The sequence below is a fragment of the Pantherophis guttatus genome, chromosome 1 (assembly GCF_059756535.1).
Source record: "Pantherophis guttatus breed Tessera chromosome 1, ASM5975653v1, whole genome shotgun sequence".
NCBI lineage: Eukaryota > Metazoa > Chordata > Lepidosauria > Squamata > Colubridae > Pantherophis > Pantherophis guttatus.
In genome coordinates this window covers 188,829,957-188,852,140 of record NC_142063.1, presented here as the reverse complement: position 1 = coordinate 188,852,140, position 22,184 = coordinate 188,829,957, and the positions used below count along the sequence as shown (strand labels likewise).

The 22,184-nt window shown below is 40.7% G+C and overlaps 1 protein-coding gene across 1 annotated transcript in view; it reads left to right on the top strand.

The window, feature by feature from the left end:
• Positions 1-18,019, top strand: part of CDC5L (cell division cycle 5 like) — a 33,336-nt gene extending 15,317 nt beyond the window's left edge. The window contains exons 11-16 of the mRNA XM_034426769.3: positions 177-341; positions 1,677-1,757; positions 2,219-2,464; positions 10,729-10,926; positions 16,701-16,913; positions 17,302-18,019. Coding sequence (XP_034282660.1) covers positions 177-341; positions 1,677-1,757; positions 2,219-2,464; positions 10,729-10,926; positions 16,701-16,913; positions 17,302-17,406 — 1,008 coding nt within the window. The 3' untranslated portion in view covers positions 17,407-18,019. The remainder of the gene's footprint in view (positions 1-176; positions 342-1,676; positions 1,758-2,218; positions 2,465-10,728; positions 10,927-16,700; positions 16,914-17,301) is intronic.
• The last annotated feature ends 4,165 nt before the right edge of the window (positions 18,020-22,184 follow it).

The following is a 22,184-nucleotide window of genomic DNA, read 5'->3' as shown; positions in this document are numbered from 1 at the left end:
TAGGTTAGAAGTGAATTGTATTGTAAATTTTTCATAATTTTTTGCCATTTTTATATAGAGATCTGAAACCTGAAAATGATTTCAACCATTCTTCCAGAGAAAAAAGCATATTTAATTTTAGGAAAACAATTTTTTTTCTTGTATTGTCTTTATTAAATTCTTTTAACATTTTGTAGGAAAGAGAATCCCGTGAAAATTTGCGCCTAGGATTGATGGGTCTTCCTGCTCCAAAGAACGACTTTGAAATTGTTCTACCAGAAAATGCAGAGAAGGAGCTTGACGATCATAATGCAGATGATACATACATAGAAGATGCAGCTGATGCAGATGCTCGCAAACAGGTAAAATGTATAAAAGAGGAGTTGGCCGCAATTAATTTGTCATCATAGAACAAAGGGATGCTTATAATATATATTCCCAGGTATTATGATTATTAGATTATATGTCCTGCTTCTAAGGAATATTCTCTCACAGAGCTAGTGACAAATAAGTGCAAACTTTGTTAAAATGATAAGTTGCAAAAAATGCAATTAAAAATATTAGAGGTCAAAGTATCAGATCTCTGCCTGGGGCACGGAAACATAAGAATGGAATTCAGACAAGGATCCTTCAGAAAACATTCAACAGGCAAGATCCCTTAGACTTCTGATTCTCTGTTAGAAGAACATGGCAGGTTGAGCTTTGTAGTTCTTCAGTCGTTAGGTATAAATGGATCATTTGAGTTATTATCCTGTGGTTGAAGATAATTTTTAAATTAAGATTCTTCGCCTATATTCAGGCATCTCTCTGGCGTTACAGTTATACCTAACTATATCTTAAGCTTGCACACTGCATGAATTCCACCATTGTGGTTAGACTTTGACTCACTGTACTATGCAATCCCAGGAAATTTTTGTGTAAATCATGGGTAAGTATCTGACTAAGATAATGATCACTTCCTAAACCAATAAATATTTAGGAGACAGTTATGTAAACCACTTACACATTCCTTCATTATCAGTGAAAAAACAACTGCTAAATTACTGGTTCACAGAAAGGCAGTTAAAAAAATGTGACAGTACTTGGAGATATATTCATTTTAGAATGGGAAACTGTTCAGTTACCGACTTTCTGCACCATACTTTTGGAATTGGGACAATACAGAGACTGATACTAAGTATTGTGTATAAACACAGACAGTAGGGGTAGTGAGGTTGTTTCTTCTGCTGGGTCCTGTCAGTTGCAATTTGGATTTGGCAATGTAGATTTCCTATAATAACGGTAACTTATTTGCTGGCCTAGAAACCAGGAGGCTGTGAGTTGTAATCCTGCTTTAGGCATGAAAAACCAGCTGGGCTACTCTCAGCTCAACTCACCTCACAGGGTGGTTGTGGGGAAAATAGGAGAAGGAGTAAGTACTGTTATATTTGCTGCTTTGAATTGTATTTGAAAAAAAGGCAGGGTAATTTTTTTTAAAAAAAGTCTGGAACAAATTGTTCCGCTTTATGGAAGAATGATTTTGTATAGTGGAATGGGATTTCCTTTTTAAAAAAATTCTTTGAAGCACTACATTTCCCTGCTCTATATTTGGTTTAGGACACTGTTTTCTCTAACAGATTTTGTTGGCTTTTCACTGTGCTCTGTGTTACTGAGAAGTCTTGCAAAAACTCACCCTAATTACTGAAATCTCTTTCCAGTCCATTCGAGAAATGGAGCGCCTAAAGGCTTTAAAGCGAATGCACAAAGCTGTTCAGAAAGATCTACCAAGACCTTCTGAAGTAAGTTATTCCTAATTCTAATAAATATGTGCCTATTTCTGTAAGAGGGTAAAAGTTGTACTATAGGAGTTAGTCACGAAGTCTGAAGTGGAGAAAGGGCCAGTTAGGATCATCCTTTCTTTTTAAAGCATCCCTTTCAGAAAACCCACTGATGTAGTTTTGGTTGATTAAAAATCTTTTTAAAAACAGTAAAATATTTCTAAATTTTTGTAAGCTTAAAATGTGTGTATCTGTGCTCCAGTTGCAGAGTACATGAATCTAATAAAAGAAGAATTTAGATTATAAGAGGTTGCTCCTAAGTGACAATGTGAATTTATTTATTTATTATATTTCTATACCGCCTTTCTCCCGTAGGACTCAAGGCGGTGTACAGTCAAGAAAAATATAGACACACAAACATAAAAATTGCTAATTAAAATTAGTTTGGTCAATTTGAATGATTTTTTGTTGGTTTGTTTTAGGTAAATGAAACAATTCTGAGACCTTTAAATGTAGAGCCACCTCTAACCGATTTACAGAAGAGTGAAGAACTGATTAAGAAAGAGATGATCACTATGCTTCACTTTGATCTTGTGCATCATCCTTATGGGGAGGTCCCTGGCAGCAAGAAGACGAAAGTTCCAGGACTGGGAACCAGTAGCACAGAACATATAGCATATCTTGAACACAATCCGTATGAAAAGTTTTCAAAAGAAGAGCTCAAGAAGGTCACATAATATTTATTGGTATCATTTTGGTCCCTGTTTTGTCTGCTTACAATAACTATTTTACAAGAAAAGTACTTTAAAAAGCCTTATTCTTTCAAGTTGAGAACATCTATAAAGCATGGATTGGGCAATTCTTTTGGTACTAGGGTGAGGTTAAGGCTGAATATGCACATTAGTGTTTAAAAGTATGGCCTCACCACCTGTGCTAGAAAAAACAATTTATTAATCTGCTGCTGCAACCAAGCAGTTGATTAGCGGGCTATCGGGTGCACTGTGATGTTAGGTATGTGGGTCTGATTTCCTTGATGAGGGTGTGACATTGTCCAGATGAGGGTTGTATCAGTCGGATCTGATGCTGGCTGAGTCATAATTTTTGACCACTCCCCTTGCTCCACCCCTTTCATGCCCAGTTTAGACTCAGTCGGCCTGAGAGAAACATCTCCTACAGATCTGGCTATACAGCCCAGGTCTGTTCAATATCACAGAATTGTAAGTCTTTTTGACCACCTTTTTATTTCTCTAGTTTAAAATTGTTACTTCCCCTTTAAATTTTCCTAAGGTACCGGTCTACCAGGCTATATATATATATATATATATATATATATATATATATATATATATATATATATATATATATATATATATATATATATTTTTCCCCCCTTCTATTGTAGCCTGCCGGTTTTGCCTTGCTAGAGCGTCCTAAGCTGCCAGGCTTTGCTTCGCTCCTGGCGGCGGCCATTTTGAAAGCCCCATTTTAAAAGGGAACTTTTTTCCTTTTTCTTTTTCCTGTCTTTTTTGGGGGGATTTTTTTGATCTATCCCACCAACGATTCTTTAAGGGGCCCTAGACCACAATACCACCAACAATAATAGCGATTCCCTAATTTTAAGGGAAATCGCCAAATCGGGCCGCCGCCCACGCTACAGTGATCCCAAAACCGCTGATCAGCTGTAGAGCGGTTAATTGAAGCGCCGCGGCAATTTTAAAAGGAGTTTTTTGCCGCTTTGCCACCAACGAGTCTGCAAGTTTGGGGGGGGCAGCAAGCTTCTTCTTGCCTCTCCCTGTGGCATTTCCAGCCAGTATTTTTTATTTTTTCTCTTCGTGGCTGTGGGGGCGCTGAGGAGGTCCGTTTCTAGGCTTGACTAGACAGATACCTCCAGAGCAGAGTTTCCTCCTGCTCAAGTGTGACCTGGCAGCCATCGTGCTGAACGCCAGAGTCGTTGCCATCTCAAATTTCAACCACGTGGCGAAACTGAAACCAAAAGCTATTTCTCCAGTCGACATCGTGGTCGCAGTGAGTATACTAAAGATGGCAGATCGCTCTTCCCATGGGGAGGAAAATACTATGTACACTGGGAAGAAATCAACTTCCAAACGTAAGCACCTTTCTAAGCCTGAGGAGAAGGATTTAACAAAGAGGCATAAATCTCTAGAAAAGCAAGCTAGTGAAGTGCCTGCAACTGAGCCTGGTAAGGGGACCCCTCCCCCATCTACCCCCCCTCCTCCCATTTCAACTGTTAGCCAGGCCTGGTCTTCGGAGGGAGAGGGTAATGTTCTTCAACAAGACCAAAGCAATTTGCAAAACCCCTTTGCAAGTCAATTAATGACCCCTGCAACTCCTGTATTTGGTGGGCATGCAGCTGCAGCTGCTTCAACAGGTGAATCCTCTATGCCTGTGCTAACCCCCGAAGATCCTTTAAAAAATGTGCCAGAAGGATTGAGAATTCTGATTGAACAGGCCATTGCTTCTAGAATGGCAGCCAATATTCATGGTCACCACTCTGGCTCTGCTATTTCAGAGCGATCTGCCCGTATTAGAATTTCTCCTCCAGTCAGTCTTACTGGCTCTCATTCTCCTGCAGCCTCCAGAGTTAGTGAAGCCTTTGTGTTTGAGGAAGAGAGACATTCTGACCTATCAGATGATGAGGGGATAATCCAAGATCAACCTGCCTTTACAGGATTATTTCCCCCCAATAAATTCAAGTCCTTATTGCATAAGGCTCGCTTAACAGCCGCCTTAAAGGAAGATGAATATTTTCAAGAGATGCAGGAGGCTCAAAAGGGTGGACTACAGGGACCTTTTTCTGAACCCTCCCCTGAACTTTGTTATGTACCAACTCCACAACTGTTCATAGACGTGGTAAAGAAACAGTGGGCTGGGCCTGCAACCATGGCATCTGCACATGGTTCAGATAAGAAATATTATGCTGTTGCTCCAAAGTTTGCTCAACTCTTGCAAGTTCCACCTGTAGACAGCCCTGTAGCGGCCCTTTCCTCTTCTTCTTCATACGTAACTGGGGATACTTCTGAAGGTCTAAGGCCAGAAGACAAAAAGTTAGAATTTCTGTTTAAAAAGAACCATCAGGCCTCGGCATGGGCAATTCAATCAGCTTCATCAGCCTCATTTTTTAATAGAACTACCATCCTTTGGCTTCAACAGTTACAGGCAAGGGTACCCCCCAGTGAGGTTCGCCTTCATCAGGATATTAATAAAATCATTGCTGCCACTCAATTTTCGGCTGATGCAACCTTGAATTCAGCCAAATTCGCATCCAGAGCCTTAGCCTCTACAGTTTCAGCCCGCAGGATGCTCTGGCTTCGCCAATGGCCTGCTGACCTTAAGGCCAAATGGCGCTTGGCTGCAGCTCTATATTCTGCAAACAAACTATTTGGGGAATCACTTGAACCCCTTCTTGTAGAGACACGGGATAAGCGAAAAATTTTGCCCTCAACATACAAACGGGCTGAAGGAAGACCCTCTCCATATTACAGAAGGCCTTCCTTTCGTTCCTACCCCCAGGGAGGCCCCTCCAGGCAGGAATATCTTCAGGGATCCTATCGATCCTCGGACCGTCAATATTTTCGGGACAGGAGCAGACAATTCCAGCCCAAACGGTCCTTTCGGGGTTCTGGTTTCCGCCAGTCCCGCAGTCGTAAGTGACTCACTACCAAATCCTCCAGTAGGGGGTCGCCTGTCCCTCTTTGCGGACAGGTGGGAAAGGTCATCTTCAGACCTTTGGGTTCTTTCAGTTGTGAAATTCGGCCTCCCCCTGGAATTTCTCTCCAGGCCTCCAACCCGCTTTCTTCAATGTCCAACTTCCAAAAGCAAATCCAGATGTCAATTAATGAACCAAGCAGTTCAACACCTACTACAGATTCACGCCATAGAGGAGGTCCCCCACGATCAATGGAAACAGGGGTATTATTCCATCCTGTTCGTAGTTCCAAAGCGGTCAGGGGGGTGGAGAGCCATTCTGGACTTAAAAAATCTCAACTCATACATAGTGTATCGCAGATTCAAAATGTGTTCACTAACCTCTATTCTTCAAGGGATTCGTCCCAACGATTTTCTAGTTTCCATAGACCTCATGGAGGCTTATCTTCACATTCCCATCCTGCCAAAGCATCGACAGTATCTCCGATTCAGCTATGCAGGAAAGCATTTTCAATACCGGGCTCTTCCCTTCGGACTGGCATCTGCACCAAGGGTCTTCACAAAGGTCCTGGCGGTGGTGGCGGCTCACCTGAGACAACAACCGGTAAGGATCCAGGCTTACCTGGACGATATTCTGATTCAGGCTCACTCTCAAGAGCAAGCCTTACACGACCTACACCTCACGATTCAAACCCTGAACGACCATGGGTTCTTGGTCAACTACAAAAAAAGTCAGTTAGTGCCAGTCACCAGGATCACCCATCTTGGCGCCATCATAGACGCAGCCCAGGGGACCGTCTACCTAACCTTGGAACGACGGTCAGACATCAGGGACCTAGTAGCTCTCATTCGCAGAACTCCATCAGTTCCATTGGCCACTCTATCCAAGCTCTTAGGCAAGATGGTCTCCTGCGTCCAGATCGTCCCATGGGCACACCTTCACGCTCGCCACTTGCAGTGGTTCCTGCTTCCTTTTCAAAAGAAACGCCAAGCTCACACCATGTCAACAGTCAAGGTTCCACTCTCAGTCAGGCGATCGCTAGGTTGGTGGACATCGCCTTCTCTCGACAAGGGGTGTCTCTTCATGAATCACGACCGACTTGTACTCAATACAGATGCCAGCCTTCACGGATGGGGGGCTCATCTTGCATCACACGTGGCTCAGGGCCGTTGGTCTGCATCAGACCTCGCCAACCCTATCAACTGGCTGGAGCTGAAGGCCATTCGTCTCGCTCTCACGCACTTTCACCGGTTTGTGCAACACCGTCATGTTCTGGTGTTGACAGACAATATGGCGGCGAAGGCACATGTCAACCGTCAAGGGGGCACCCACTCAAAGCGCCTCATGGAGGAATCATTTCGCCTGGGCAAGTGGGCAGAGCAACACCTCCTCTCCATCAGAGCGGACCACATTGCGGGGTCGGAAAACACACAGGCGGATTTCCTGAGCAGGACAGAGGTGGACAACAGCGAGTGGCAGATTCATCCCGACATATTTCATCAGATTTGCAACAGGTTCGGCATCCCAGCCATAGATCTCTTCGCCACACACCTGAACAATCAGCTTCCTCGCTTCTTCTCGAGGTTCCCGACGCCAGGGGCGGAAGGGGTCAACGCTCTCCGTCTCACCTGGCCGCCAGGTCTTCACTACGCCTTTCCGCCGCTGCCTCTGATTCCGGCCCTGATTCGGAAGGTCATCGCCGACAGAGCAGAAATTATCCTCGTGGCTCCCCACTGGCCACGCCGTCCGTGGTTTGCAGACCTGGTCAGTCTCTCCACATTTCACCCTTGGAGGATTCCACCAGACGAGATTGTACTGCGTCAGGGGAACCTTCTTCATCCGGACCCTCAGTGGCTCCAACTGACTGCATGGCGCTTGAAGGGGCCCGTCTAAGGCAGGACAATTATTCAGATAGGGTGATTCACATTGTTCAAGCCTGCAGACGTAAATCCACAGTCAGACTCTACAATATCTCCTGGCTCGCCTTTTATAGGTGGTGCCGTTCCCGGCAGATAGATCCTGTTTCAGCCTCACCTGCCCAGATCTTGGAGTTCCTCAGAGATGGGTTTGACCGTGGTCTGGCCCATAGTACCCTTCGGAGACATGTGGCGGCTCTGTCTACGGCCTTGTCCAGTCCATCCGGCCGACCACTCACTCAGCACCCTGTGATAAAAAAGTTCCTGCGAGGAGCCAGGCTCTTGCGGCCCTCCTCGATTCATAGATACCCTACTTGGGATTTGCCCAAGGTCCTTAACGCTTTAACTGAGACTCCCTTTGAACCCCTCCGCACGGTTCACCTTTGCTTTCTCACCCTTAAGGTGGTTTTCCTTATAGCCATAACTTCAGCCCGTCGCATTTCGGAGCTGGCAGCCCTCTCAGTTAGGGAGGATCTCTGTGTTTTCCGGCCGGACACAGTTATTTTGAGATTGGACCCTTCCTTTATTCCCAAGGTTAATTCCCCCTTTCACAGGGCCCAAGAGGTTATTTTGCCCAATTTCTGTCCCCGGCCCTCTCATGCCTTGGAACGAAGGTGGCATACCTTAGATGTACGGAGGGCCCTGAAGATTTATATCAAAAGGACTGCTCCCTTCAGGAAGTCAGAGGCTTTGTTTGTTTCCTTTTTGCCAGGCTCCCTAGGGCTCAAAGTCTCTTCTGCCACAATTGGTAGATGGATCAGGGCTTGCATCGCCTCGGCATATCAGGCCCAGGCGATTCCTGTTCCCAATAGCATTATTGCCCACTCCACTAGGAGTGCTGCTACCTCAGCAGCTTGGGCGACTCAGGCCTCCCTTGAGGAGGTATGTAGGGCAGCCACCTGGTCTACCCCCTCGCCATTTATTCGTCATTACAAGATAGATACCTTTGCTTCTGCTGAAGCGTCATTTGGCAGGAGGGTTTTGCAGCAGGTGCATCGTGCGAGGGTCTCTCCAGGCCCTTCGACATCCCGCCCTTGAGACAGCCAAATCTTTGGTATGTCCCTCATCTGGACAATGTCACACCCTCATCAAGGAAATTGGGCATTGGTCTTACCTTAAATGCCAGATTTCTTGAGTGGGGTGACATTGTCCAGCCCCTCCCTCTGTCTCAGTGCCTGTACAGTTTATTGTTCTTGTTCAGTAGTTTTTTTCCAGTTGTCCCGTTGGACCGATTTACTTCCTCCTGATAACGGTGGTTCCTGTTGGAGATACTTCTGGTGGCCTTCCTTCGTCAAAACTGAGCATGAAAGGGGCGGAGCAAGGGGAGTGGTCAAAAATTATGACTCAGCCAGCATCAGATCCGACTGATACAACCCTCATCTGGACAATGTCACCCCACTCAAGAAATCTGGCATTTAAGGTAAGACCAATGCCCATTTGAAGATTCTCCCAATATTCTGCTCTAGTACAGCAATGCACTTCTGCAATTACCAGATACTGAAAATCTGAAATGGATAACCTAGAGCTCTCAGGTCTGATTCATCCAAACATCTGATCCACAGGGCCTTGAGCAGAGGTTTGTGTCAGGGTTCGGAGGAGAGTTTGTTTCTTCAGAAACCTTCAACCTTCCCTATGCCTACTCTTCCTCCCAATGTAGTTTTTGTTTCGGCTACCTCATACTTTGCTCATACTTAGATACTTTGTCTAAATTAGGGAATGGAATATCAAAGGATTCTAGTTGAACCACCTTTATATGGGTCTATGTTTACCTTCTCTGAAATTTGAGGACTTGAGGTTGTACTGGTTGATAAAATCATGCTTGCACTTGACCCAGCTGGAGCTTCCAGCTTTTTTTATCTCTCCTGCACCTTATCCAAAGATGAATGGCATGAAGTAGCCAGAATTAGCAGAAACTAAATTTTATTTCACCTCAACTGTTGTTCTTTCATTGTTTTGCAGCTGCTCCTTCCCATTGTCCCTGGGACATGTATTTCACTAAGAGACTGGAGCACAATTTTGGATTTTTAAGTTAGTCCTGTTCCACATTTCTGATGTAAAATATTTTTCTGAGAATGTTTAGAACTTATACCGAAGATTCATTATATATACCTACATATATATATATATATATATATATATATATATATATATATATATATATATACACACACCTAGCTTACATTTAAGACGTTGCTGCTTGATCATTTGGATTTCTTAATGTTTCAAATAACTTTCTAACTATTTTATTATTAATACAACATATTTAATATGGCTCATCATAAATCGAGTCAACTTAACTTGTGAGTTCCAAACACTTTGTATTTCATCTCTTAATTTTATTATCCTGGAATTCTGGAAATCCAGAATAAGCAGTTTAAGGCTTTTAGATTTTTATTTGGGGCAGACGTTGAGTGCCTGGTTTGAGGGGAAAATAATGAAGAAAGGAAGGGAATTAAAGCTTATATTTCAGTTTCTCAGATCAAATTTTCTGGTTATCTCAGATAAAGTCTTTCCTTAAAACATTCTTTCAGATTTTGATCTAAGTTATGTTAAGCAATACCCCAGTTAGGCCTAATATATCCAGCTGTCAGTTTCATGACTTTGTAATCCCATAATGTGGATACAGTGGGGCCACCTCTCATTGTTCTTTTTGTACATCCAGCTAGATCCTGACACTGCTCATGTTGATCTGTGATGCCAAAATGTATAGAACTGTAAAAAAATCAATTTTCAGTAGTGGTTAGATCTGTTGCCACTGAAAATTGATGCCAAAATATTAAGGACAGGAAACCTGAAAGGGGAATATGAATTTTATTTTTTTATTTATTGACCATGTAATTGACCTATCCAAAGTACAGATAGTCCTCGACTTACAACAGTTCATTTAGTGACTGAAGTTAAAACAGTCCTGAAAAATGTGACTTACAACCATTTTTCACACTTATGACCATTGCAGCATCCCTACGGTCATGTGATCTACATTAGGGTGCTTGACAACTGACTCACCATTTATGTGGTGCAGTGTCCGAGTCATGTGATCCCCTTTTGCAACCTTTGAACAACCAAAGTCAATGGGGAAACCAGATTCACTTAACAACCATGTTACTAATTTAAGAACTGCAGTGATTCACTTAACAAATTTCTGAGCTCAATTGTGGTCATAAATTGAGGACTACCTGTATGTTCTTCATATAGCAAAAATGCCCCTATAAACTTTCTTTGTATGTATATACTTAATTAAATTTAAATATTACCATTTCTTTCAGGAGGTTAAGATGATGGTCATGGTATTCTCCTATTTTTCCCCCACAACCACCACTCTGTAAGGAAGTTGATCTCAGAGTAACTGGCTCAAAGTCATAGTTGAAGTGCTGCAAAAAGTTTACTACAACTTTTTTATTCCAAACAGGCTGAAGACTTTCTGTCCCAAGAGATGGAAGTTGTGAAGCAAGGGATGAGCCATGGAGAGCTTTCAAGTGAAGCTTATAATCAGGTGTGGGAAGAATGTTACAGCCAGGTACTGTTCCTTCCCGGGCAGAGTCGCTACACACGAGCCAATTTGGCCAGTAAAAAGGACAGGATTGAATCACTTGAGAAGAGATTAGAGGTTAGTATAATCTTTTTTTGTCCTGATTCTGTGACAATTTTTATTAATATAATTTAGATCCTGGATGAAGGCAATGGTTAACTTTTTCTGCACTGTTACTAAGGGGGAAAAAAGGGAGGTCCCGGGGAGAGAGAGAGAGATAATACAAAATTAAAAAGCAAAACTTACATACTTTATAGTTTTACCTAAAATACTTTCATCTTATATATTAGCCAGGGGGAAAATGAATAAGATGTGCTTTAAATGTTCTCCAATGGAATGACAATTTATCAGCATCCTCCTGCTCATAGGATTACATTTCTTTCTTTCTTTTTTTTTTTTTTTTTGTAAATATTTTTTATTTATTTTTTCAAATTTAAACATAAAAACATAACTTCCAAGAGCAAAAATCTCGATCCGGTCATAGATGGTTATCACGCTTACATTCCTTTCACAAGCTCAATTCACAATTTCCATTACATCTTTTATAAATAAACAAAAAAAGAAAAAAAAGAAGATAAAAAAGAAATTCAAAACTTAAGAAAAAACCAATTTTACCTCAAATTTAACATTTTCATCTATATAAATCCATTATATCTATCCAAAATTAGTTTCAAATTCACTTTCACATCTGCATAACAATTCTAAACATATCTTTATTCTTCTTTACCTTATATCTTATACAAGTCATATCAAAATAATTTTTACAATATTCTAACCTCTTGTTAAGTGTTTACCTTACAATTTTATCACCATTTATTCTTAGTTTCAATTCAATACCACTCCATTTTTATTATATTTTATAAAACAACATTTTATCTAATTTTAATCCTTTGACCCTTATCCTCAAATCAGTTTACCTTAGTTTTTTTTTCTCCCAGTTTACATATTACACAGATTTCTCTCAAAGGCATATTTTATTAACTCCAATTTCTAATATATTTTCCACTATATCTCCCTCTAATATTTAACTATCTTCCAGCTTGTTCTGTTTGATTAATTCTCAGCTTAATCCCCTCCAAAACACCAACTATTTAGTTGATTTCTATTTGTTTGACTGTTTCCAGCATTTTGTGGGCTGATTTCCAGCATAGTCTCCTCCTTAACTCTCTCCATTGTTTGGCTGATTACCAGCATAGTCTCCTCCAACTCTCCTCCTATTTGTTTGGCTGTTTCCAACATTTTGAATTAATTTCCAACATATTTCCACCGAGTCACAAACTCTTATCTAGTTGGTATCCATCCCACACATTTTAACTGTAATATAATTATCTGTTTTATATCATTTTTCCATCTTGCTCTTTCAATTTAAATCTCAGTATATTTCATAATAGTCATCATTTCCAACTTGTATTACCTTAATTCAACTAATCACTAGCATCTGTGTATCTTGTATTTTGTTCAATCAATCCTTATTCATCAGTTTAACATTTGTTTGCAAATTAAAATTAAAACGTATTACATCAAACAGTACATTTTCTTAAAATTTTCCTGCCTCAAAATATATTCTTCTTTATTATTTTTATCCCCTTGATATCATCCACTATTTTAATAGCCACCTCTTATTTTCTATTTTTATTATTTCACAACCCTTCCTGTATAGGATTACATTTCTGAATGCCAGCACCAGGATAAGTTTAGCTAATACTCTCGTGCTAGAGACAGCTAACTCACCATTGGTACCTGAGCCCAGAAAAATTATCTAGAAGGTATAAAGGTACTTCAAATTTACATTGGATGTGCAAATGTGAAAAAATATAGACTCTTTATCATGTCTGATGGACTTGCAAAAAATCTCACCTTTGCACTGAATAAGTTCCTTTGCATTTCATAACCTTAAAGCCTAAACATGATTATTGAATGGGATTCCATAAATTTGGATAGTTGAAAAGAGACTGGTAAATACATTAGCCTCTGAATTAGGGTTAAATTATCAATAATATTAATAAGTTATTTTTAAACCAGAAACCAGAAGCACTGTTTTTTGCTAGTCTGTCAAGATAATGGATGTTTCTCTCAGGTTTTTATGACAATTGATTGACTATGTATGCTTATATATAAGCTTAAGGGCTTATATAAAGTACTCAAGCTTTTGTGCTTATGATCTGGAGAGTTAAGATTTTAAATGGATGTTGTGATCATCATGCTCAGGTCTACCAATTTTGCAAATTTGCAAAAGGTTTGCAAATATGTAGTAGTGCTATTGTATGATAGATTACCTGTGACTTTGTTTTATGTAACTACACTTGCATAAAATTAGTATTTGTGTCATCTAAATGAATATGTGTGGATCTAGCGATTTAGGGTGACAGATATAAATGGTTTATGAATATTGCATTGAAGTGTATTCTATGTTGAAGGTGTAGCTGAAATTAACACAAATGCCTGGTAAAAGGTGAAAATAGTCTCTGTTTATTTTTCAAAGAACTTGCAATATATAGAACATACATATAGTCCAGCAGAGTGCACTATTGCTCTTCAGTGTCTTCCATTACACGGTCATATAATAGGGAAGATGAACTGCTTTCTTTAATATTCCAGCATAGTATTTTCCTCACCAAATGAAAATTATGTGATGTCTTAAATATGAATTTCACTCAGATTTGTGACCATATAGATTAAGGCTCCCAATGTGTTGACATTTAGTTGAAAGAAAACTTCAAGTTCAGTAAGGCTTATTTCTTAATAGACAAACACACATATTGGATTGCAATCTAAAAGCATGCTACAAATGAAATATTTTATTTTTTAAATGCTATTGTCTTCACATGACTTTATGTGCATTGTTTGTTAGTCTTGTCTAGAATTTTGAGAATGATCTTTAATCTTTGATTCTCCTACATGCCCCTTAGGTATTCTGCTTTCCGCAAATAATAGCACACAAACCGAATTATTTATTGTACCATTTTATTAAAGTATATATAAATGTAAGGTGAATTCTCTGTTTTTACATAAGTGTATGGATTTCCTAAGTCCATGTATCTATACACTGAGATACATGAGTGTTTCCTTCAAATTGTTAGAAAATATACTCACATTGTTTTTTGCTGAAATCTGCTAAAACCTATTTTGTGGGATGTCATTGCAGGGCTTCATACTCTAATATATATATGGGCAGCTGGGAAGAACAATCCAATTTTCTGTGATTGTCCTTCCTTTCCATCTGCTGCAAAGGATGGAGAAAGAGGATAAATCCATTCTTCTGGCATATGCTGTTTGGTTACTATATTTAAATGAAATAGTGGCAAAAAAAAACACCCAGTGTTGCTAATCAAGTTCCTCATCATTTTTTTAAAATTTCTCTACATTACCCAAACTTATCTTCCTTTGAGTCAAGTGCCCATATAGATTTAAACTCCTAAAAAGATATAGTACAATTTAGTGTCCTAATAAAGAAATCCTGACTGGTTAACTACAGTGAGTATAGTGCTTTTTCCCCCTATCCCTGATTGGAATGCATACCTAAGAGCTGCACTCTCCCATAAATCAGTCTTTCAATTTAGTTCTTTATTTGTAGCACGTTTCATTCCCTCCAAGGCCTTGTTGGTTTTTCTTTTGGTTGCTTCATTTCCGTCTGCACTGTCTTTGCCAGAATCCATGTCAACTTCTCTTTTTCAATTTGTATTATTTTTAAAGTACATTCATCTCTTTTCACCTACTATCTTTTTATATCTGTTTCATTGTTATTGTCAAGTAGGCCCTGATAGCAGGCAGTTCCGTCACATTTTGTGGCGATAGTAAATAGTTGTGTACTGATATTAATCTTCACATAAGTTTTGAAGAGTTGGGACCATGTTTGTTTTTGGGATGTTCTATACCTTCCCCAAGTGGATAGCATGAAATTCAGGCTTTACATAACAAAAAGAGGAGTAATTTAGTGCAAAACCTTGGCGTAGAATTTGAACAAATGATAGTAGTGGGGTTTTTTTATCCATCATGTGCCCCTAATTTGGAATTTCAAGAAGCATCTGCAACTCAACCAGTTAAAAGTTTCAAATAATATTCAAGAAGAGAAGAGAGAAAATCCATTTTTCCGAGCATTTTGAATAGGAAAATTTTTCCATTACTCAAATTCAGATGGCTTTGTGACGTGTGTGCTTATGTTTAATAAAGTAGTGTTGCTGAACATAATTAACTTTGTATTCTATTTAGACTGACTTTTGAATATAGGTACTGATCCTTATAGCAATAGCACTTAGACTTATATACCGCTTCATAGTGCTTTACAGCCCTCTCTAAGCAGTTTACAGAGTCAGTATATTGCTCCCAACAATCTGGGTCCTCATTTTACCCACCTCAGAAGGCTGGAAGGCTGAGTCAACCTTGAGCCTGGTGAGATTTGAACTGCCAAATTGCAGGCAGCTAGCAGGCAGCAGAAGTAGCCTGCAGTACTGCACTTGAACCACTGCGCCACCGTGGCTTATGTATGAATGTATCTGACATTATGCTTCTCTATTCTATTCATTTCATTCTATTCACCTTTACTTTAACAATCCATTGATTTGTGATTGTCAGTATGAATTTTCACCTGTTTTCCATTTTTTAAATTTAAATTTCTAACAGAGCGGTTTACAGTTTAAATGAAGGTTTGTTTTTTGTTTTTTTTATGCAGCATGCTGGCTTTTAGAAACTAATGTCAATGTAATTTTTATTGCAGGAATCAGTAAAATTAATGTAAATTTATAAGTATTTGTTTTGTATATGTAGAAATAGAGACAGACAGACAGGAACAGACAGACTGGACAATCAGAACAGCAGTCTCTCTACAATTAAACACATAGCTTCTTTATCATTGTGGTTTATCAGAAGTGATGCCAGATGCTCCTGCTTGTTTCCTTTTCCTGATAGAAGCAACTAAGTGTTCAGCTTTGCAAATGAATCAGGATTCTGATGCTGGTTTGTTTAGGGAGGATTCTGGAGAGAAAAAAACAAACTATCCTTTAGAATATGCTTGTTAGAATTGCAATAGGAATTGTCAAAAAAGATTTCCATTTGTCTAAGAAATGGCTTTTTAACATGGTACCTACCATTTTGAATTTTCCATCAACATTTGTACTATGATACGATGAAGAGTGGGATTAAACAGTTATTTTAGGAGAATTGCCTTTTTAGATTATAGCCAATATCCTTAAGTACCAACATTTATTTCAGTCTGTAAAAGCTCATGATTTTAAAATTCCAGAATTCATCTTGAAGTGATCCTTTAGGTCATGAGATGATTTTCAGAAATTTTATTTGGCTTCATGAAAAGACTGTTCAAAATTAATCCAGATAGAACATAGGGCATAGGCCATATATAAAACACTGGATCTTATTAGATTCTTCAACCACACTGTAGTATTGCGTTTGCCCCAGAATTTTCTCAAGAATGTCTGTGAAAAAAGACAAATACATTAATTCCACAAGGATAAATTTATTATATTTATGACTTATTTTTAACGTTACTAATATCTTTAAATAGGTTTATCTTTAACTTTGCTACCTTCCAGTATCTTTTGTGTGTTCTTTTTTTAAACTTGGACTTCCCTGTCTGTTCTGTTCTTTTATTTCATACTTCCAGAATCTCACGTTTGCACTGTTGAACAGTGTGGAAGGGTTGATTTGCAAAGATATAAATTACATATGTAAGCACTTAAAATTCCCCTATATATCTGTGTCTATATCTTAGGGAAGAAGATAAATGTAAGATATAACACACCACATCAATGGTGTGTGTGTGTGTGTGTAAGAGAGAGAGAGAGAGAGATGTAATGATTAGATAATCATGCCACATTCTTGATTGCATTTGTCAACAGATTAACCGAGGTCACATGACTACTGAAGCTAAGAGAGCTGCCAAGATGGAAAAAAAGCTAAAGATATTGCTTGGTGGTTATCAGTCTCGAGCCATGGGACTCATAAAGCAATTAAATGACTTGTGGGATCAAATTGAACAAGCTCATCTTGAACTGTGCACATTTGAAGAATTAAAGAAGCATGAAGATGCAGCTATTCCAAGGCGACTGGAGGTAAAATTGTGGAGTGTTAATCTACAATCCTTCTCTAAAAAGAATGACAGTGCTAAATGAAATAAACTAAGCAATGCAGTACTTGTAAAATAATTTTTTAAATTTGTATATCATACAATCATTATATTTAGATTTCCTTTTAGATTTGGCTTTGCTATACAGTGTGTGTCATTCCTATTTTTTTGAACATTTTATAACGTCTATTAGAAATTAGCTCTCTACATAATAATGCTGAACTCCAGATTTCTGTCACTTCCCATTGAAAGTAAAGACTTATCTGTGTGGCTTATTAGGAAAGTTTTACTATAATCCTTTCCTTCCATGCTGAGGATAGCATCCTATTCCTTCCAGATTACTTCATGCTAACTTTATTACATTGCTCTTACAGTGCCTAAAAGAAGATGTTCAACGGCAACAAGAAAGAGAAAAAGAACTTCAGCAGAGATTTGCAGAATTCATGCTGGATAAGGAAACATTTCAGTCAAAATATTAAGCCTCCTATTTTGCTTTTACTGTGACACCATTGTTTGTAACATTTTTCAGATGCAGCTGATAAATTATGATACGTCTCTCCCATCAAAATTAAGCACAAGCAAATGTGCTAGTAAATTTATATTGTATTTTAAGAAGATGCTTTGTACCACATGGTCATGTACCTTTTCCTTTGGAAGAAAGAAGCAGAAATGAAATCCATATATCCTGATCTAACAAGCATAATTTGCATGCTGTAAAAATGCTATACAGGGTAAACATTCCACACCCACCTTTTAATTCATCACACAATTATTTTGTTCAAGTTACTGTTTTCTTGTCCTTTTAGAATTTCACCTGAGATCAAGGAAAAGTATATATTTAAAACAGTCTTTGTGCCACTAATTACTGTGAATCTGGAATGTAAAGCAGTGTATTAAAGTGTATTTGTGTCTAAGGACTTGAAATTTGTTTGCAAATTAAAACTAAATTTAATTTTAAATTGAAACTAGGTAATAGCATTTATTATGATCATTCATATAATGTTCATATGATTATTATGGAGTTTATGTATTTCAGATTTCATTTTGTGGATATTTTGTTAATTATAAAATAAAAATTACAAGTTCATGAAACTTGATGTGTATGGCATGAGGGTTGATGGAGAATATCTGGTGAAGATTACCTCAGGTGTCAAACATGGAACTTGTTTGGTAGATAAGACTCTGTCTCTCCCTTCCTGCCCCCCTCAGAATATCTAGGAGCTGCTGTTGCTGATGATGATCTCTAGCTGTTGGTGCTTTTAGGGTCTAGTTGCCTGGAAGCAGCTTGTCTGCAGCTAGGAAACTACTTGAATACCTCCACAACATTTCATGAGTTGGCCTTCTTGAGATGGACTCCCCGGCATAGCCCATTCTCGCTTTAAGAAGGGCCCAAACTTGAGTTTTGTAGTCCCTCCCTCCCTGTCTGTTCCCACTGCCTTTGTGTCACCCCCTCTTTCTTACTTGATCTCTTATCACCACCCCCTGTTGTTCGGTTCTTTCCCCTCCCCAGTCTCTTGACAGTTTCTTCCATCCCAGTGCCTCATATTTTCTACCATGCACTCCTTGTCATAAAGCTTGCAATAATCCACTCCAAAGACTTAACAATAGCTATTTCTAAAGCAAAGCCCTCTTGTGTGAGATAAATTGTAAATGAAAGGACGTAGCATCAAAGTAGAGTGATACTCAACTTTCATTCATTCCAAAGGGACTTAAGGCAGAAATTCCTGAATAATTCTGCCAAAAAGCACTTGAGCTTCTAAATTCCTGTTAAATTTCAGTAAAGTTATGTTTAAGTGCCAAACATTTCTCTCTCCATTTTTTAAATTGAGAATAGCAAAGGAATAGAAATACAACCAAGAATAAAAGTGAAAAACATACTGATAGTTTTGGATCCTGAAGAGGAATTCTGTTAATCTCTCAAATTATTCCTGTTAGTGGCTCAGCAAAGGAACTATTGGAATGAAAATGGTTTGGTTTGGTTTGATTTGAATATAGAGCACTTGTTTGTTGAGAGGAGATAATATCGGATATAGTAGTAATTTTGCATCCAACCAAGCTTGGGGTTTATAAGTGACTAAATATAGAAGTCATTGCAGAAACAATTATTTCTGATGAATTTTTAGAACTGAAAATGCCTACAAAAATGAAAATATAAATATTTATTTCTCTGTAATTAGATATATTTACCGTGTTTCCCCGAAAATAAGACCCTGTCTTATATTTTTTTGAACCCTTAAGCCATGCACTCAAAAGCCCAATTGAACTTATTATCAATAATCAATAATGTCTTATTTTGGGGAAAACGGTAAGTGAAGGCACTAAGCCTTGGTGGCAGAAGCGGACTAAACTGCTGTTAAAGTAGCACTTAGCTGCCAGCTGCCTGCAATTACTGCGAGTTCAATTCTCACCAGGTTCAAGGTTGATTTCAGCCTTCCATCCTTCCGAGGTAGGTAAAATGAGGACCCGGTTTCTGGGGACAATAAGCTGACTTTGTATAAAATAGAACACCAAAAAGCTCTACTAAGCAGATATATACAAAAGTATGAAGACTATTGCTTAATGCATTGTAAGCCACCCTGAGTCTCCAGAGTAGGGTGGCATATAAATTGAACTAATTAATTAATAAATAAATAAGCAAGCAAGTTCTCATCAAAATATCCCCTTCTAACTTTACAATTCTATAAACCTTTCCATTTATAGATAGATATTCCTTATGGGTATCTTTATGGTAAATACAGTGAGACCATCTCCTCTGGTCCTGGGCACTGACAGTAGTGGGGGACAGAGGGTGTGAGGTAAAAGGGGAAGGGGCTCTGTCATTGTGCATCACATTTATGCCAATGTGCTAGTTCAGTGTTGGCGAACCTTTTCGGCACCAAGTGCCAAAATGGGAGTGTGTGTGTGTGTGTGCTGAAAACCAGAAGAGCAGCCAGTTGGCGTGCATATGCACACTGGGAAGATGATCTTCCGGTGCACACATGTGTACCGGCCACCTGGTCTTCCGGTTTCTGGTGTGCATGCATGCGCGAAGACCAGCTGGACAGTGTGCATGTGCATGCCAGAAACCGGAAGTGTATCAAGCGCAACCCGTCCCTCCACCGAGAACAAGTCAGTGCAGCCCCCCATCCCGCCACTTCTGCCAAGGGAACCTGACTGCTTCCTGGCCAGCCAGCCTCTTACCCCGGCGCCAAACAGGTGTTCCTCCTGCACTGACTCAGTCCCTGCACAGCCCCGACGCCCCAGAAGAGCAGCAGCAGTAGCTGCAGGGCAAGGGGAAGGAGCAACCAGCCGGCACCCGCAGCCACTCCCCTGTGGCTGGGCTCTCAGCAGCTTCTCCATGCATGAGGAGTTGTGCTCTCCGGCCCTCCTGGGGCAGCTCACTTCCCCGACTGCGGGTCCTCCTCCAGCATCCCAGCCAGAAGCGGCAGTGGGAGAACTGGCGGCAGGAGCAGCAGGCGGGGCAGCCAGCCAGGGGTGAGGGGTGAAGGGGCAGTGGCAGTTCTCAAGCTGCCACTTCCAGACGGGATGCTGGAGGAGGAGCCGCCGCTGTCAGGGAGGTGAGCTGCCCCAGGAGGGCCGGAGGAGAGTGCAGCTCCTCATGCAAGGAGATGCCACCAAGGGCCTGGCTCGGTGGGGGAGCGGCTGTGGGGGCCGCTCCTGCCCCTCACCCTGTGACTGCCATTGCTGCTGCTCTTCTGGGGCGTCTGAGCCAGCCAGGCGCTCCAGACTGCGGATGCATATCAGTACCACAGGCTGGAGGGCTGGGGCTGCACAAGAAGCCCGCTCAGGTGGGGAGGGAGGGAAGCCATGGTGGGTTCCTCTCGGTTCAGCCCAGTTCCACCAAGCCGGTAGCAATGACGATATGACGTCACCGAACCGGTTCTGCTCCCCTGCGCCCCTGCCCCTCCCCCACATTATTCTTACCTTTTATTTGGCCCCACCCCCAATCTATTGCTGCCTCCTGAGTCCCAGCTGATCGGCTAGAAGGAAAAAACTGTTTAAACTCTTGCCGCGGGGCTTCAAAGGGCCGCCCTACAGCTGACCAGTGTTAAAAGGCAGTGTGTGGTAGACCAGTGCCTCCAAAAACAAATGGGTAAACCGGTGCCTGCAAAAATAAATGGGTAGACCAGTGCCTGCAAAAACAAATGAGTAGACCGGTGCCTGCAAAAACAAATGGATAGACCAGTGCCTCCAAAAACAAATGGGTAGACCAGTGCCTGGAAAAACAAATGGATAGACTGGTGCCTCCAAAAACAAATGAGTAGACCAGTACAGCTCTGCAAGCAGTTAAAAGCCTGGTAGACCAGTACCTCTACTAAATCCTAAAGAATTGTCACATGACCATCAAGCTATGCCCACAAAATAAACCACGCCCACAGAACCCACCCCTGGAGGGAAGCCCCGGCCCACCTGTCCTGGCCAACAGCTCTGCTCTCCTAGGAAGCGACCGCTGGGATCCCCTCTATGCGTCTGACTGGCCAGCTGGTCTTCGCACACACATGCATGCCAGAAACTGAAAGACCAGGTGGCCGACGCTCATGTGCACACCGGAAACCAGAAGATCATCTTGCACATGTGCACTGGGCGGCTGCTCTTCTGGTTTCTGGTGCTCCCGGATGCGTGAAGACCAGCTGGCTGGCGCACCGGAACCCAGAACAGCAACGGGCGACAGGTCACGTGCCTGGAGAGATGGCTCTGCATGCCACTTCCGGCAAGCATGCCATAGGTTCTCCATCTTCCTTTTAGAACTTGTAAACAAGGATTTAGTGCTCTGCAAAACTTGTCTTTAAAAGCCCCTGAAATATCTAACAGGCACACTTGGGGTGAGGTAGTTGGGAGATACCTAGGAAGCCCTCCTCCAATGAAAAACCTTGTTTTTTACTAGGAGCCCCAAATCATTTTATGGATTAGGTGCTGGGCTCACAGCTAATCCTATGAGTAGTAGAGCCAGGTATCCCATTCCACCCAGTGGATCAATTGCAGAGCCTGATTTAAGGAATAGGTTAGTACTTGCTCACCTTGCCTTAACAGAGAGTTCCATCCCAACTTCCAATTGGATGGGATGGCAAAGTAGCTAGTCCAATGGGATGGGTGAGTGCTGGTGTCTTTACGGTCCTTTCAATCATCTAAAGCTGTGCAGGGGTGAAGTTGCGAGGTGAAGTTCCTTCCCACTTCAATTCAAAACAGGCATTGTCAACAGCTTCTTTCAGGGTACTTTTAAATGATGGGTTTAGCTTTAGCACTATTTCTGAAAGGT